This window comes from Paroedura picta, chromosome 2 (assembly GCF_049243985.1).
Source record: "Paroedura picta isolate Pp20150507F chromosome 2, Ppicta_v3.0, whole genome shotgun sequence".
Lineage (NCBI taxonomy): Eukaryota > Metazoa > Chordata > Lepidosauria > Squamata > Gekkonidae > Paroedura > Paroedura picta.
In genome coordinates, this window is record NC_135370.1 from 145,174,344 (window position 1) to 145,188,467 (window position 14,124).

General features: G+C 39.8%; 1 protein-coding gene across 7 annotated transcripts in view; it reads right to left on the bottom strand.

The window, feature by feature from the left end:
- The window catches only part of BAZ1A (bromodomain adjacent to zinc finger domain 1A), a 61,695-nt gene that overhangs the window by 15,219 nt on the left and 32,352 nt on the right, over nt 1-14,124 (bottom strand). For 5 of the 7 annotated variants that reach the window (XM_077323085.1, XM_077323083.1, XM_077323087.1 and 2 more), the window contains 8 exons: nt 11,180-11,275; nt 10,833-11,057; nt 8,771-8,936; nt 6,180-6,290; nt 5,548-5,672; nt 2,964-3,572; nt 1,439-1,602; nt 797-951 (listed from right to left, as the gene is read on the bottom strand). In XM_077323085.1, coding sequence (XP_077179200.1) covers nt 797-951; nt 1,439-1,602; nt 2,964-3,572; nt 5,548-5,672; nt 6,180-6,290; nt 8,771-8,936; nt 10,833-11,057; nt 11,180-11,275 — 1,651 coding nt within the window. The remainder of the gene's footprint in view (nt 1-796; nt 952-1,438; nt 1,603-2,963; nt 3,573-5,547; nt 5,673-6,179; nt 6,291-8,770; nt 8,937-10,832; nt 11,058-11,179; nt 11,276-14,124) is intronic. The other 2 variants (XM_077323086.1, XM_077323084.1) reach the window with 1 other exon arrangement.

Consider the following 14,124-nt stretch of genomic DNA (forward strand, 5'->3'; position numbering starts at 1 on the left):
CTACCTCCAACATGGCTGCTTCCCACCCCAAGACCTTCTCCCTCCTTTTCTTATTTGGAAATGTTCCCAGGATTATCTGCAGATATTTCTTCTGGCAGAATCTGCATCTACTACAAGTTGTGCACATTCTCTGCTCACTGCATTCCCAAACCCCTGCTTTGGGCCCAAGAAGCAAGAGCCAGTCCTGCCATACCTTCTTGTTCTACCTCATTCCTGCCTTCAGGCATTTGGCATATTAACATGGGCATTCTAGTAGTTAGTATGGTTGCTGTATACCAGATAGCATCACGACTACTTGAGGGTGCTCTAATTTCACCCTACTCCAGGTCTCAGTAGGTTCTCTGATTAATCTGACTTTCCAGCATGGTGTAGTGGTTAGGAGTGCAGACTTCTAATCTGGCGAGCCAGATTTAATTCCGTGCTCCTCAACGTGCAACCAGATAGGTGACCTTAGGCTCGCCACAGCACTGATAAAGCTGTTCAGACTGAGCAGTGATATCAGGGCTCTCTCAGTCCCACCTGTCTCACAGGGTGTCTGTTGTGGGGAGAGGAAAGGGGAGGTGAATGTAAGCCGCTTTGAGACTCTTTCAGGTAGAGAAAAGCGGCATATAAGAACCAACCCTTTTTCTCCTACAGAAATATATATTTAATACAAATAACTGATCCTTGTAGTTAATAAATTACATTAAAATTTAAATTTCAGTCAGATTACTGAAATGTAGCTATGGATAAAATACAAGCCTGCCATTCCAGTATTAACTGGAAAATAATCACTTTTAACATATATTTGTTTTACCTGTCTTTTACAATGACACCTTCTTGATCATCAGGTTCCATCTCCTCAACATCTTCAGCGATAGTTTTCGTTATACCATTTTCTTTGTTCTCCTCATTTAGCAGCTCATATTGTCCACATTCTAAGGCTGCCCTCCAAACCTGCCTGTCTGTTACCTGTAAAAATAGAAAACAGGGTCACACTTACCTGTAGCTATTGTTCATCAAGTGGTCCTCCGTACAGGCACATACTGGCCTACACAAGCACAGTCCCATGTGCGAATGCTCAGAACCCCCAAAGATGAAAATTATTTTACTGGATTCTCACATACAATTAATTGGGGGACAATTTTTTCCTTACTATTTGAAACAAAAAACCCACTCTGGCTTACATCTAACTGACTTTCTGCAGATGGAATGCCTATCATCAATGAAGGACCAAAGACATTCCTAATATCACTATGGATTCTGCTCCCAATCCTGTTCATGAGGGTCTTCTGATCCTGTGGGGGTGAGGGGAACTCAGTAAGCTGCAAGGAGGAGGATGGAATGTTCCATTCCACAAACTGCAGGCCACTCATGTTTTGTTGGATGTCAATGTGTTTAAATAAACTAAGAAGGTTTATAGGTACCATGCCTCCATAAAATACAAGTAAAAAGATACCTTAATGGAACCTAAAGTTCCTTGGTAAATTTTGTCTTCAATGTCCAAAAGAAAGTCTCTGAGTCTCAGTTCAAGTTGCTTTTCTGCAGAGATTAGAGATATGTCATAGGCATTCTGCGATCTTCCTCGCCCTGATAATGTCTTGCTTTCATTTTGTGATTTCTCTGTAAATAGGAGCCAACACTCTTAACAATATTTTTCATAGTTGGCCTAAAAGCATACCACCTAAATATATTTTTGAACTGCATTCTGACTTCAGCATTAACTGTTTTTTCACAAGGTGTGGTGATTATCACCAAGACCAAATGCCAATTTCTTTTCCCCAAAGAAAAAAATGAACATTAAATGGTACATGATAAATGGTAATAGTTAAAATTGCACTATATGAGAAAACCATACTCAGCAAATAATATCCATACATTTAATTCCAAGAGCACTTTGGCTTCCCAGAAGAAAACTATGTTTATAAAAATTGATGTTACAAATCAATTGAAGAGTAACAGCAAAAGATAGGGAAGTACTGATAAAGATTAAGTTTGATTGTGTCCTTTGAGCATAATAGTTCTTTTACAAAATTAGTTTAGCCAGTAAAGTCAAGTTTTCTGTCAGCCTTCGTAATAATATAAATGTACTAATTTAAATACTTTAATATTTTTGTTTATAATATAATGGCTCAGTATACTGTCTTACTATTGCCCCAATACTGTATCAGGGTAAGAAGAACAGATTTTGAGGCCACATTTTAATCAACATCTGAGTTTTGAGGCTTAAAATATATGATTTATTGAACACAGCAAGACTTTATTAGGAACACTATCATAAACACGCCCACAACTACTACTAGAAACTTGCTGCTCCCCTACATCTCTGGGTTCACATGCAGGTTTCTATGTGTCATTAGGAGAAGTGAGAGGTCTGTGAGCACAGCTTCCATATCTCAACACAGCCCCACTCCTGAGAAAAAGGGATAACTGGAGGAGGATGCTGGATGTACACACTACCTTCCCACCCTCTGATAATCTTATCTTGCTGCATGCCTGTACAAATGGGGAGATGGAAGATTATTATGCCCTGTGAGAATATTCCATGTGAATTTGTTGAATGCATAACTGCATTTTTATTTATGTACTTTTACACACCTTACAGAATATACATCTATTGACTGAGCATATCATAGCCTGCTTTGGCTATCTTGTGGCCTAAATCAAATGAAATTCAGCTTGTCATAATTTTACACATAGGAGCAATTATATCCTATTTTCTTGTAACAGAATTTCAAAGTATGTCAGAAAATGGACATACAGGAAATAAAGGTGCTTTATTCTTGCGAAGTATCTTCCATATTCAGTTGTATGAGTTTGCAATATACTCAAATCATGTTTCTATATACAGAAAATGAATTCAATCTGCTAACATAAGGAAAAATTCCATAGGAAAGAAGCTAACTTGACATTTATCTTGAAATTGTAATATGTAATAATCACAATAACTGATAAATTCACCCAGGAAAACCAAGAATATTTACCTGAAAAATGGAATTTTTCCACAAGAAAATTGTTCAGTTGTTCACATATTCTGTTCTTCTCCTGCAAAAGATTTTCCCTTAAGGCACTCTCCCTGTGTCCTCTGGAATTGAGGGATACTATGAGTTGGTCCAATTGATCCTGAGAACTATAAAAGCACCACCGGTTTGGTTTCTGTATTGGTCTTGGCACCTGTACAGGAGCACCAGCACACACATCTTGGTGACCATTGGAGGTAGATTCCATCTTTATAGACTCTGCACTGTTAGTGGCTGCCTGAGATTTGTCAACAATATGACACTGTACATTATTTTGAAATGAACATGGCCGAGGCAGGAGCATGTCTTCTGTAAGACCAGAATAGTCTTCTTCCACAAATAATCCAGGAATAGAAGGAAAAAGCCAATAGCGTCGATACAGGCGATCGCGACCCAAAGGACAGATATTGGTACAGGCGGTAGCTTTCTGAATCTTTTCTATAAGTTCCCGTTCTTTAGTTTGCTGCTCCTGTTTTAAGGCTTCTTCCTCTTCTGGTGTAAGTGGCTCACACCTTTCAACAGAAGTCTCTACTCGCCTTGAAAGATCTTTAAAGCCATTCTGTCCTCTTCTGCCTACAAAAGAGTTTTAAAAAATGACTATACACACAGTAGCATTATCCACATACAGCATGAAAATGTATGTCCTTTGTACAGTATATATGTCTTTTGTCTCTTCTACATTACATACCCAAGTTGTGTCACTAATAACTTTGTTCACAGATATTGACTGAAAATAATATTGTTACATATTCTCCACTTCTCCAAGTGGTGCAAAGTTCCAGGATTGGTTCTCTATAGCTTCCTCTCTCATGACGAAGGCAGGGTTGACTCTCTCTCTCAAGCCAAGGACAGGGTGAAAAAGCAGAAAACACCCTTTCCCCTCACTCCCCCTGTGTCCTTTGGAATACACAAGGGTTGCTAACAGTTCAACATTGAGGATGGCTGACAGGGCATACAGTACTCATGTGGCTATTTTGGTTGATTGGTTGGTTGGGTGCTTCAGTGTCCGAAGCAGCAGTTCCCACCCGAAGCAGCCAGCGCCACGGGGGGTGGGAGGCACAGGTGCACCAATCCAGTGCACACGCGCAGACACAGAGCTCTGTGCCTGTGCATGTGTACCAATCTGCACACCAGTGCCTGCGCCTTCCCTGCCCCCCCCACACCACTGACTGCTTCGGACACTGAAGCACCCAACCCTAATGACAATTATTGAGGTTTACAATGAGACATGGAGTAAGCACCATTTATTTACAAATATAAAAGTAGGGCACAGGCTGGAGTCACAGAGGTAATCTGGAGCAGCAGATTTACTGCCTTACATCAGATCCTCAGAGACAGACATTTTGGATCCTCAGGATGTTACAGTCAATTCACAGTAATTCTTATCTCTTCCACCTGTCTCCTTCAGAACTGAAACTACTATTTCTTCACAGAGTTATACACCTGTCCCCTCCCTTCAGCTGTATATGGGAAATCACCTCTTCCAAGCTGGGTGACATCTGCATACCGGTGATAACACCGCCTAAATCTCAGGATGAGCTCATCCAGTGACTTCATGTAGATATTGAATAAGCATTGGGGACAAACTGGCACCTTCTGGAAACCCACAAGTTAAAAGACTAAGCAGCAGTCACCCAGCATCATCTTCTGCAACCTAGAGAGATCTCTCGATAGGATTGGAGGCACCATTTCCAGCCTTAAAAAAAGGTCCAGGAAAATACAATAATCAATAATGCTGATGTTCCCTGTGAAGTCTGGGAGAATCAGTCACATTCTTTCAATCTGTTCCCCAGCACAGGTAATTTACCAGAGTGATCAAGGCCATTTCAGTCCCATAACCAGGCCCGAAACTAGACTAAAAAGAACCAAACCAATACACTTAATTCAAGAATGCATGAAGTTGTCCAGCCACCACCTGGACATTAGTTATCATAATGCAGGGAAGACGTCTTTAGTCATGGATGTGCCACAGCCTGTTTCAAGGTTGGGATGCACTAACCTCTCAGATACAATTACCCCACCCTTTCCCCAGCAGATGTATGTAGGCAGAAAGGGCAAATATAATTTTTATTAAACCTTCTTATATTAGCACAGAGCTTACTGCTACAGCTGCGAGATCTCTAGCACTTCAGAGAAACAAAAATTTAGCTAACAACCAGGAAGAAAAAAAAAAGCCCTAAATATAACAGGCGAAAATATAGAAATATAGGCAGCTTCACAATATTCTTGCTTTGATGAATAATCAAGAATATGTTCCCTGGAACATAAGGACCATAATAAATGTTAGGGATGCAAGGATCAAGAAGCGAACATGATGAAAAGAGTTAAGAGTGGAACAAATTTTAAATTAAACTTCTTTCTCTCGTTCTCTCCAACATGACAGAAAAGCAAGAAGTATAGAAGCTCTGGCAATACAGCTTTCCATTTAAAACCTCAGGAACATAAAATGTTGCACCAATATGAATCTCCACACCCTCACTGAAAGCCGCATTTGTAATTACCATATGAATCTAGACTTAACCATGAAGATAGATAAAGATCAATTTACCTCCTTTCCTCTTTTTGTTTGCTCCTATGTCATCTTCCACATCGGATGTGACATCTAGGTCTTGTTCCTTAATTTTAACTTCCTTGCTTTCTGTACTTGTATCAAGATCTTCCTGTTCTTCCTCCCTGATACAATATGCACAACAAAATGTAGTGAACAAGCCGTGCATAATCAAAGATTTATATGGATTAAATCTGCTCAGCACATTGTCACGTAGTATTGGGTACACAATGTACCACTGACAAGGTAGAGGCACTGCATGTAATCACTGTCACACAACTGTAGAATTCCAAGGAAAACATGTACTATAATTACTATATTGTACATTTCCTAGAAGTACGGGCAGATTCACATTCAAACCCACTTTCAGTAAATCAGTGGTAAATGACCAACTAAGAGTACATGCACAAGCACATTGCATTTAAAAGTTTGCCCTACCTTTAGCTAGAATAAAAGGGAATATAAAGTTAAAGAGAGCTGCATATGTGCATTTTCATCTTTTGAATTTATCCTGTCAACATTACAGATCAGGTTTATCTAGATACTTTTACAATGTATCAAAAACAAAGTCCACGTATATTAAAAGGCTACATTTAAGTGCTTTCATAATTACAGACATTAACTGATCATACCCAACAGATACTTCTACTGCAGGATTTTTATGCTCTTCCTTCAGCTTTTCCAGTTTCTCTTTAATCTTTTGTTCCTGCCCTTTTAATTTTTCTTCTTTTCTCCTGCGTATCCTAGAGTTAAATAGCATATACAATCTATTAGTTTCAGCATATATCTTTCAACTGTTTCATCTGATCATATAAGTGTACTGAAAAGTATGGCACAGTAATACACATGTGAATTAAAGGTAAAGGTAAAGGTATCCCCTGTGCAAGCACCAGGTCATGTCTGACCCTTGGGGTGACGCCCTCTAGCGTTTTCGTGGCAGACTCAATACGGGGTGGTTTGCCAGTGCCTTCCCCAGTCATTACCGTTTTACCCCCCAGCAAGCTGGGTACTCATTTTACCGACCTCAGAAGGATGGAAGGCTGAGTCAACCTTGAGCCGGCTGCTGGGATCGAACTCCCAGCCTCATGGGCAAAGCTTTCAGACGGCTGCCTTACCACTCTGCGCCACAAGAGGCTCTTACATGTGAATTAAATGTGCATAAATCATAGGATTAATATAGTCAATTCTCATGGTCAGCTCACTAATTCAAAACTTACATACTGATTTTTTTTTAAATACCCTCTGAATTGGTTTTAGTTCAAAATAAAGTCAGTCATAAATAGGTAAACTTTTCTAAGCTCACTAACTTTGGCCTTTTTTGCACTGGTTCACAGTGCATCCCCGTAAGGTTTTTTTCCTCCTGCATTTCACCCCACTTTCCAAGTAGACATGCACTGGGTTTTTTCCCCCTCTTCTGCATTGATTTTCTACCTTTCAGTGTTCCGTTCACCCTCCATTTACTGTTTCTCCAGGTTTTTTAAGAGTGCTTTGCTACAATTTCCTCCTTCTTTCCCAAGCTGAATTTCATTCAAAAGCATAATGGTTCTGTTGGAGTTTTTGTCCCCACCCTTTTCCTGCCTCTAGACCAGTCCTCCGATACTTCACCACCCACATTGAGAGTGGTCCTCCCACTCCATACCTTCCGACCTCTTCCTCCCCTCATAGGTTTGCCAACTCCACTAACCATTCTATTTTTTCATCTTTTAAATGTTTGTTGTTGTTTTTTTACATCAAGCTAGATTCAAGTGGGTAGCTGTGTTGGTCTGAAGTAGCACAACAAAATCGGAGTCCAGTGGCACCTTTAAGACCAACAAAGATTTGTTCAAGATGTGAGCTTTTGAGTACAAGCACTCTTCCTCAGATTCTGATTTTGTTACATCAGGCTAGTAAGGTATGCAGAATGCTAAACTCGTATCACTAAGGGAGAAGCCATTGGCAGGGAAATTTAAACAAAAACTTTGAAATGTTGGCCAAAAGGAAAACCAGTCCTAGGGAAAATGAAACAGTAGTGAGGGGCAGTAGATAGAGGGGCAAGCGATGGTCCAAAGACTCAGGGCTGAAAAGGTAAAAGATTTTGAGATGATCTGAGTCCTAAGCCATAATGGGAGGGTGGTAAAGAAATTTAATTCATAATAATAATAGAAATGAAGAACATTGGTAGACAGCCACAAAAAAAGCAGTGTGGATATCTGCTTCGTCTCCTTGAAGCATCATCAATTTTGGGTGGGGGTTACCTTTTGCATTATTCTGTGGGTTTTCATTAACAATTTAGTGCAAGGTCAATTGAGTTCACTTGAACTTGTATTAAAAAAGAGAAAACTTTAAAAGCTTAGCAGTACATAAGGGGGGAGAAGCACTAGACATTCAGCAACACGGCTACCCGACAATAAACGAGGCCCGAAAAATCTCTTTCCTTCAGTTTCAAAAAACACACCCTGATCAAAACTGACCAATAAGGAGAGATCAACCACACAGCACAAAAAACAGGAACAAAAACAGTGCTACAACAGTATCTGCTTTTTTTTTCATTGGGGTACAAGAACACACTCCACAAATCCTAAGAGAAAATCAGATTTTTTAAAAAGGTGCAGAGTCCAGGCACAGGATTTGAATTACAGGAATACTGACTCAACTTCTGATAATTTAAAGTAAGCTGGGAGTGCAGAAGGGCCTATGACAAAAGGACCTTAATATTATAGGCTATATTGGATGCTACCTTTCCAAAAATTAAAAGCTTAACAGGAACACTTGCAATGTCCCTGGGAGACAGAAAATTCCACTTCTCCCACTGAATCTTCCCTTTTCTCCATCTTTCCACCCTTTTTGTGCGTGACCACTCACCTCTCTACTCACACCAGCAAAGTGTTGAGTGAGGGAAGAGAACCAAGCAGCAGTCAGTTCCAGCTTCTTCTTTGTCTGCTCCAGGTGGCCATCAACATAATTTTGTATGGCACTTTGGATACCACCCCTAAGGTTTTTTTTTTGGGGGGGGGGGGAGAGTAGTATAAGCTACTCAGATGTCACATTTATTGCTTTTGGAGTCCTCCTTTTATTTTTGTTATTTTCCCACAAACCTGGGGGTTGCTCTTTGGAATGACAGAATCCTAAATTACAGCCATGTCTGCTATCATTGCACAGGAGCAAGCCATTGACTATTAGATACAAGAATGGTTCTGACAGGAGATCCAACTTAATCATACTTAACTTTCTGTATTGTGCTCACCTTGCTGCTGCAGCTTCTCTTTCTTTACGATGCTGTTCTGCTTTTAACTCTCTGAATTCCTGTTTTGCCTGTCGTAACACATCAACGGAGTCCTCAATGAAGTCCCGGGTAGAAACAAGAGTTAAGAGTTTCCCACAAAGGGCATGAAGGATCTTCATCTTCTCCCCTAATAAAATTCACATTAAGATTAATGTCTTATTATAGTAATGTAAGCATCTCCCTTTGCACTGATAGCTAGGTTTTTTATTGGACAACGGCATGCCGTAGTTCAGAAGTTGCATCTTGATAATTAAATCATACAGCCTACTGACAAAATCTACGCTTAGGAAAAGGCAACAACCTTTTAAATAAAAACTGTAATGCCATTCCAGAATATAGAGCCATTCCATGTTACATTTTTCTGCTTATATAATGTCCACAATAACTTTCATTGTTCATCTGAACCTGAAAGCTGTTTTCCTTTCTGCATATGGACCAGGACTCAAAGAAATGCGCAATTTTCATACTAGGGGACTGAAACTAGAATTTCTTGAACCAGCAGCACTACACATTGCTATTTTTGAATTAGAAAGGATTCCTTAAAGTAATTTGTCCGGTGGATAGGGGAATCAGCTGTTCAGAGAATAAAAATTCCGAATGGCACAAGCTGGAAAGCTCTGGTTTGGTTTGGAGTGTTCCTGAACTGAACACCCAAACCCAGACACCCCCCCCCCCCCAAACAAACCAGTTTTGTTTGCACCAATCTTTTTCGCTTCTGCTTGCTTAGAAGCAGGGGGAAGCAAAATGGTGGGTTGAAATCATGTACTGCCATTTCAACTTAAAAGCTGAGAGGCCCCCAAAAGGCTGCAAGTCTTTTCAGTGTGCCAGTTTGTCCCACCTCCCCCAAAGGGAGGATATGGCATGCTGAAATCACTTGCAGCCATTTCAGCTTGACAGCTGAAAATCCTGTAGGCTGTACTTTTCAGCATGCTGGATCACTCCCTCATTTCAAAGGAAACTATCTAGCATGCTGAAATTCCTTGCAGCCATTTTGGATTGACAGCGGGGCACATGCACCTATCTACTAGCATTCTAAAATGGCTGCCAGCCAAACCCCTAAACCAAACCAAACTGGACAAAGGCCCATTAAATGTTTGGGAGGCATGAACCGGGGCATTTTCATGGGAAATTTTGGTTTGCGTCCTGGTACATGCCCATTCTTATTCTGAAATACTTGTGCCTGAAGTAGCTCATTGGATCTCAACCACTGGCTCTTGGAAATAAGCTCAAGTGAAAATAGAACAACAAAGAGCAAGCCCTACCACATTAAAACACCTGTCTAGCTTGTAATTAAAAGTTGTGGTTAACAACCTATTACCTGTCTAACTTTTCTTACTTTTGCTATATCTTGCCTGACTGCAACCCTTCTGGGCATTTCGTGAAGCACTTAACATAATTGCTGATGCTAAAATATATTAAGCTATTTAGTTAGGTTCGAAGAGACCAAAGCAGGTTTTTCTTGACTTCATCCTTGTACGACTTCCTCACCCTGAAAAGATCTACCATGTGAATTTCATAGGATGACATGGGCCACTTCAGTCTTGGAACTGAAACTCCCATGATTACCCTGAAGAATGGCCTTTCGAGGGACAGCTAAATCAGATGGGTGTTCAAAAGCACTGCTCTAATGATTTCATTCCTACCAAGCTGGCTAGCACCAACACGTTATCACCAGAGCTTCAATTAGTTTAAAATGTGGAGAAAGTTAGATGGGTGAGCACCAGAGACATTGCATTCCCACACATAAAAATTCAGCCGAGACCAAGCTTACTATGGTTTTTAAATCTCAGAAAAGTTTCTTTTCCTCCATTTGATTGGATTTTTCTCCCATTCATCTTCCCTGATTCAAATATTTTGAATAATAAAAGCAAGTATAGGTAATTAGTTTTATCAGCTAATTTTATTCCTTGGTTGTTCCTTATTATTCTTTTAATATTTTCTTTCATATTAGAAGTATTTGTGCTATGGGGCAAAGTATAACTATTATAAATAGAAACGTGTTACATTCATTCGGCTTCATTACCTGCTGATAAGTCATACACTGACGTACAGGAGAGTTTTTTGAGCAATGCAGGATTACTCAATCTTAGTTCCATACAAGCATCATCTGTAGCATCAAATCCGCCCCGCTTTTGGTAACGATATTTGGCATTGGCTGATGATACATCTGCTCCAGATGCTAGGATATGGAGTCTGAGAATCTCAGAAAGAGTGCAACTATCAAGGTCCAGGTTTTTCAAATTGCAACCTGTAGTTAATAATATATTAGGGCTAGATTATTGACATATCTGCAGTACTCAACAAACAATGTGAAATATACTTTTTATAAAATAGAGCAAAACATAACAAAAAAGTGAAACCCACACATACCCTGGTGTAACTGGGGCCAAGCAGCTGCCAAAGTTGCAACTGCAGATAGTGCAGATTTTGTGGGGTCTGCATCTTCATCCAAAGCCTCTGTTAAATCTTTAAGGAAATAAAGACTTTATTCTAGTGTAAATTAACACTTGCATCTGGGAGGTGAAGCAAGCAAGCAAGCCTTTTTTTAAAGCAACGCAGACATACAACATATAAAGATCAATATTAAAATAAGCTTGAGTGCAAAACAATTAGAGGCATGCTACCTAAGCACCAGGGAAAGCATGCAAGCAGTCACTAAAAGCTTCTTAAACAGTACACAGATTGAGTGTTACATACACACCACGTGCAGAAGCTAAATATGGAAAATACTTTTTAAAAAGCTGTTCATGCAAACCAAACTACACCAACTGCATTTCTTCTATTAATTCTGTCATTATAATAAATGACACAGTTTAAAACTAAAAGAAATGAACACAGATCCCAGCAAACAGTTGGCACAATAGACTCCATATTTTAGGTAGATGATCAGAAAGCACTAATTAACCCAACTTTAGAGCTGCTTTAGGTAGACAAGATGTAACTACCAATAAGATCATCCAGCAGTAAAATTCAAAAACCTACACTTAACACTTCCAGACAAAATACAACTTAGTGTATGTTTTCAATATAGCACAGATCAGGGCCATCAACCTTTATGCTGGATTTTATTTGAGATTTTATTGTGGATTTTAATTAATTGTTTTAACCCACCATGAACCGCTTTGGGAGTGGCAGGCTAAAAATCTAATCAAACAAAGAGGGAACCTATCTCAAGGCTATATTACTGTAACATGTAATTTATACAATTATACAATTCTAATAGTACAAATAGGCCAACAGCTCACCAGTATTGGGGACAATTTGTTCCCGGTACCAGTGAGCCAGTTGCCTATTTATACTATTAGATAAGTAGAAAAGTAGAAAAAGGTAATTTGGTAGAAATAAATTTTCATTGTGGAAAGCTTTCATAATAATTATCATAGGAGGACACAACCACTGATGAAAAGCAATTGAAAAGCATTTATCTAGAAACCATTACGGTTTGTGATTAAATGTTGAAAAACAGATTGTCAAACTGTTAATTTATTTGGAAATTTTTATATTACATATTACAGTAATATAGCCTTGGGACAGGTTCCCTCATTCTCTTTTGGAATTATATTGTGAACCCTTCCTCTTCTTTTCTTGTAAAAATCTAATCAATCAATCAACCAAAAAGGCTTCCACAGGAGGTGAAACCATGTACAAAATGGCTATTACAGCCATCTCAGCTTATTTTTAGCAATGAAAATCCTTGTGCTATGGTAACAGCTGCTGCTGGAGTTACATTTTTTAAAATCCACACAGCCAGTCAAATCTCCAATGGCCATCCAGAAGCCTTCCTAGGCAAAACTCCCACTCACTTTCTAAAAAACACTTGTGGAAGCCAGGAAAGGTGGTGGGCACCATGGACCCTTAGTGTTGATGATTCCAAATCATTATGGACTATAAGGAAGGAAGCAACCATGACCCTTTCACAGATATAGCTTCTACGTTAACAGGCCTTTAAAGCACTATGTCTACTCCTATTTTAATCCAAGAGTGGAAGTAGTAGAGTAACTGTTCCTTGTTAATTTTTAAAAAGTGGTATAGTCCGACTATTTGTTTGTAAGAAATAATGAACGTCTCTAGAAGAAGAGGAGTTGGTTCTTATATGCCATTTTTTTCTACCCAAAGGAGTCTCAAAGTGGCTTACAGGCACCTTCCCTTTCCTCTCCCCACAACAGACACCCTGTGAAGTGGGTGAGGCTGAGAGAGCCCTGATATCACTGCTCAGTCAGAACAGCTTTATTAGTGCCGTGGCAAGCCCAAGGTCATCCAGCTGGCTGCATGTGGGAGAGTGCAGAATCGAACCCGGCTCGCCAGATTAGAAGTCTGCATTCCTAACCACTACACCAAACTGGCTTTCTAGGAAGCAGAGCTTTACATATCTACAGGGAAAAACCTGTTTAGTCAAATATGTGAAGAGAATTAATGAAGTCCCCCGAATAGCTCCTACAGATATATCTTAATGCCATTTGATTGTATTCATCTGAATAGGCCAATTCAGTCCAACCAAACTACAGCAAGCTATAGCTGAGAACAGGCATGTCCATACTGCACTAGAGGTGTTTGGGTATAATGAACCCAAAAATAATCAGTATTTCCCCATATTCCCAAATCACAATACCAGTAAGGCATTGGGATTTGGTAATGCCAAACTTTTTAAGGTTCTATTATAGCCTATGGGGATTATTATAGTCAATGGTCCCCATAGGTTATAACAGAAAACCAATCCAGGGTTATCTGGGGCTCGGGGGGGGGGGGAAGATGTTCTTTAAGGTTGAGGCACCAAACTTGCAGCATAACTGCTGATATCTCTCCTCAGCCCCAAGTTTCAAAAAGATTGGACCAGGGGGTCCAATTCTATGGGTCCCCAAAAAAGGTGCCCCCATCCACCATTGTCTCTAATGGAGGAAAGGCATTTGAATGTAGACAGAAATGCAGTCCATTTTATATGCCTTTAGCAAGTTGCAGCAGCACAAGGGTGAACACCTTCTTGAAATGCTGAAGACATCTAAAGAGACAGAGCCCTTCAAAAATGCTCTGTAACTGCAGCTACCAACGGTCCCTAAAAATCCAGGATATTTCTAGTATTTTTGGAGCCAGCATTTTGGATACCTGAGACAATGGGGGGGGGGGGGGTTGGGGCATGAGAAATCTGGCTGAATTAATACCTGAAAAATACTGGTAGGGTATTTGGGGGGTATTTATTTTTAGCTATATGCATACCCCTATACTGTACCCATAGATTAATTTGTAATGTATGGAGGCTTCTCAAGTCTATGAAAGAATCAAAAACTAACGACAACATTAACAAATCAACATTCTTCTGC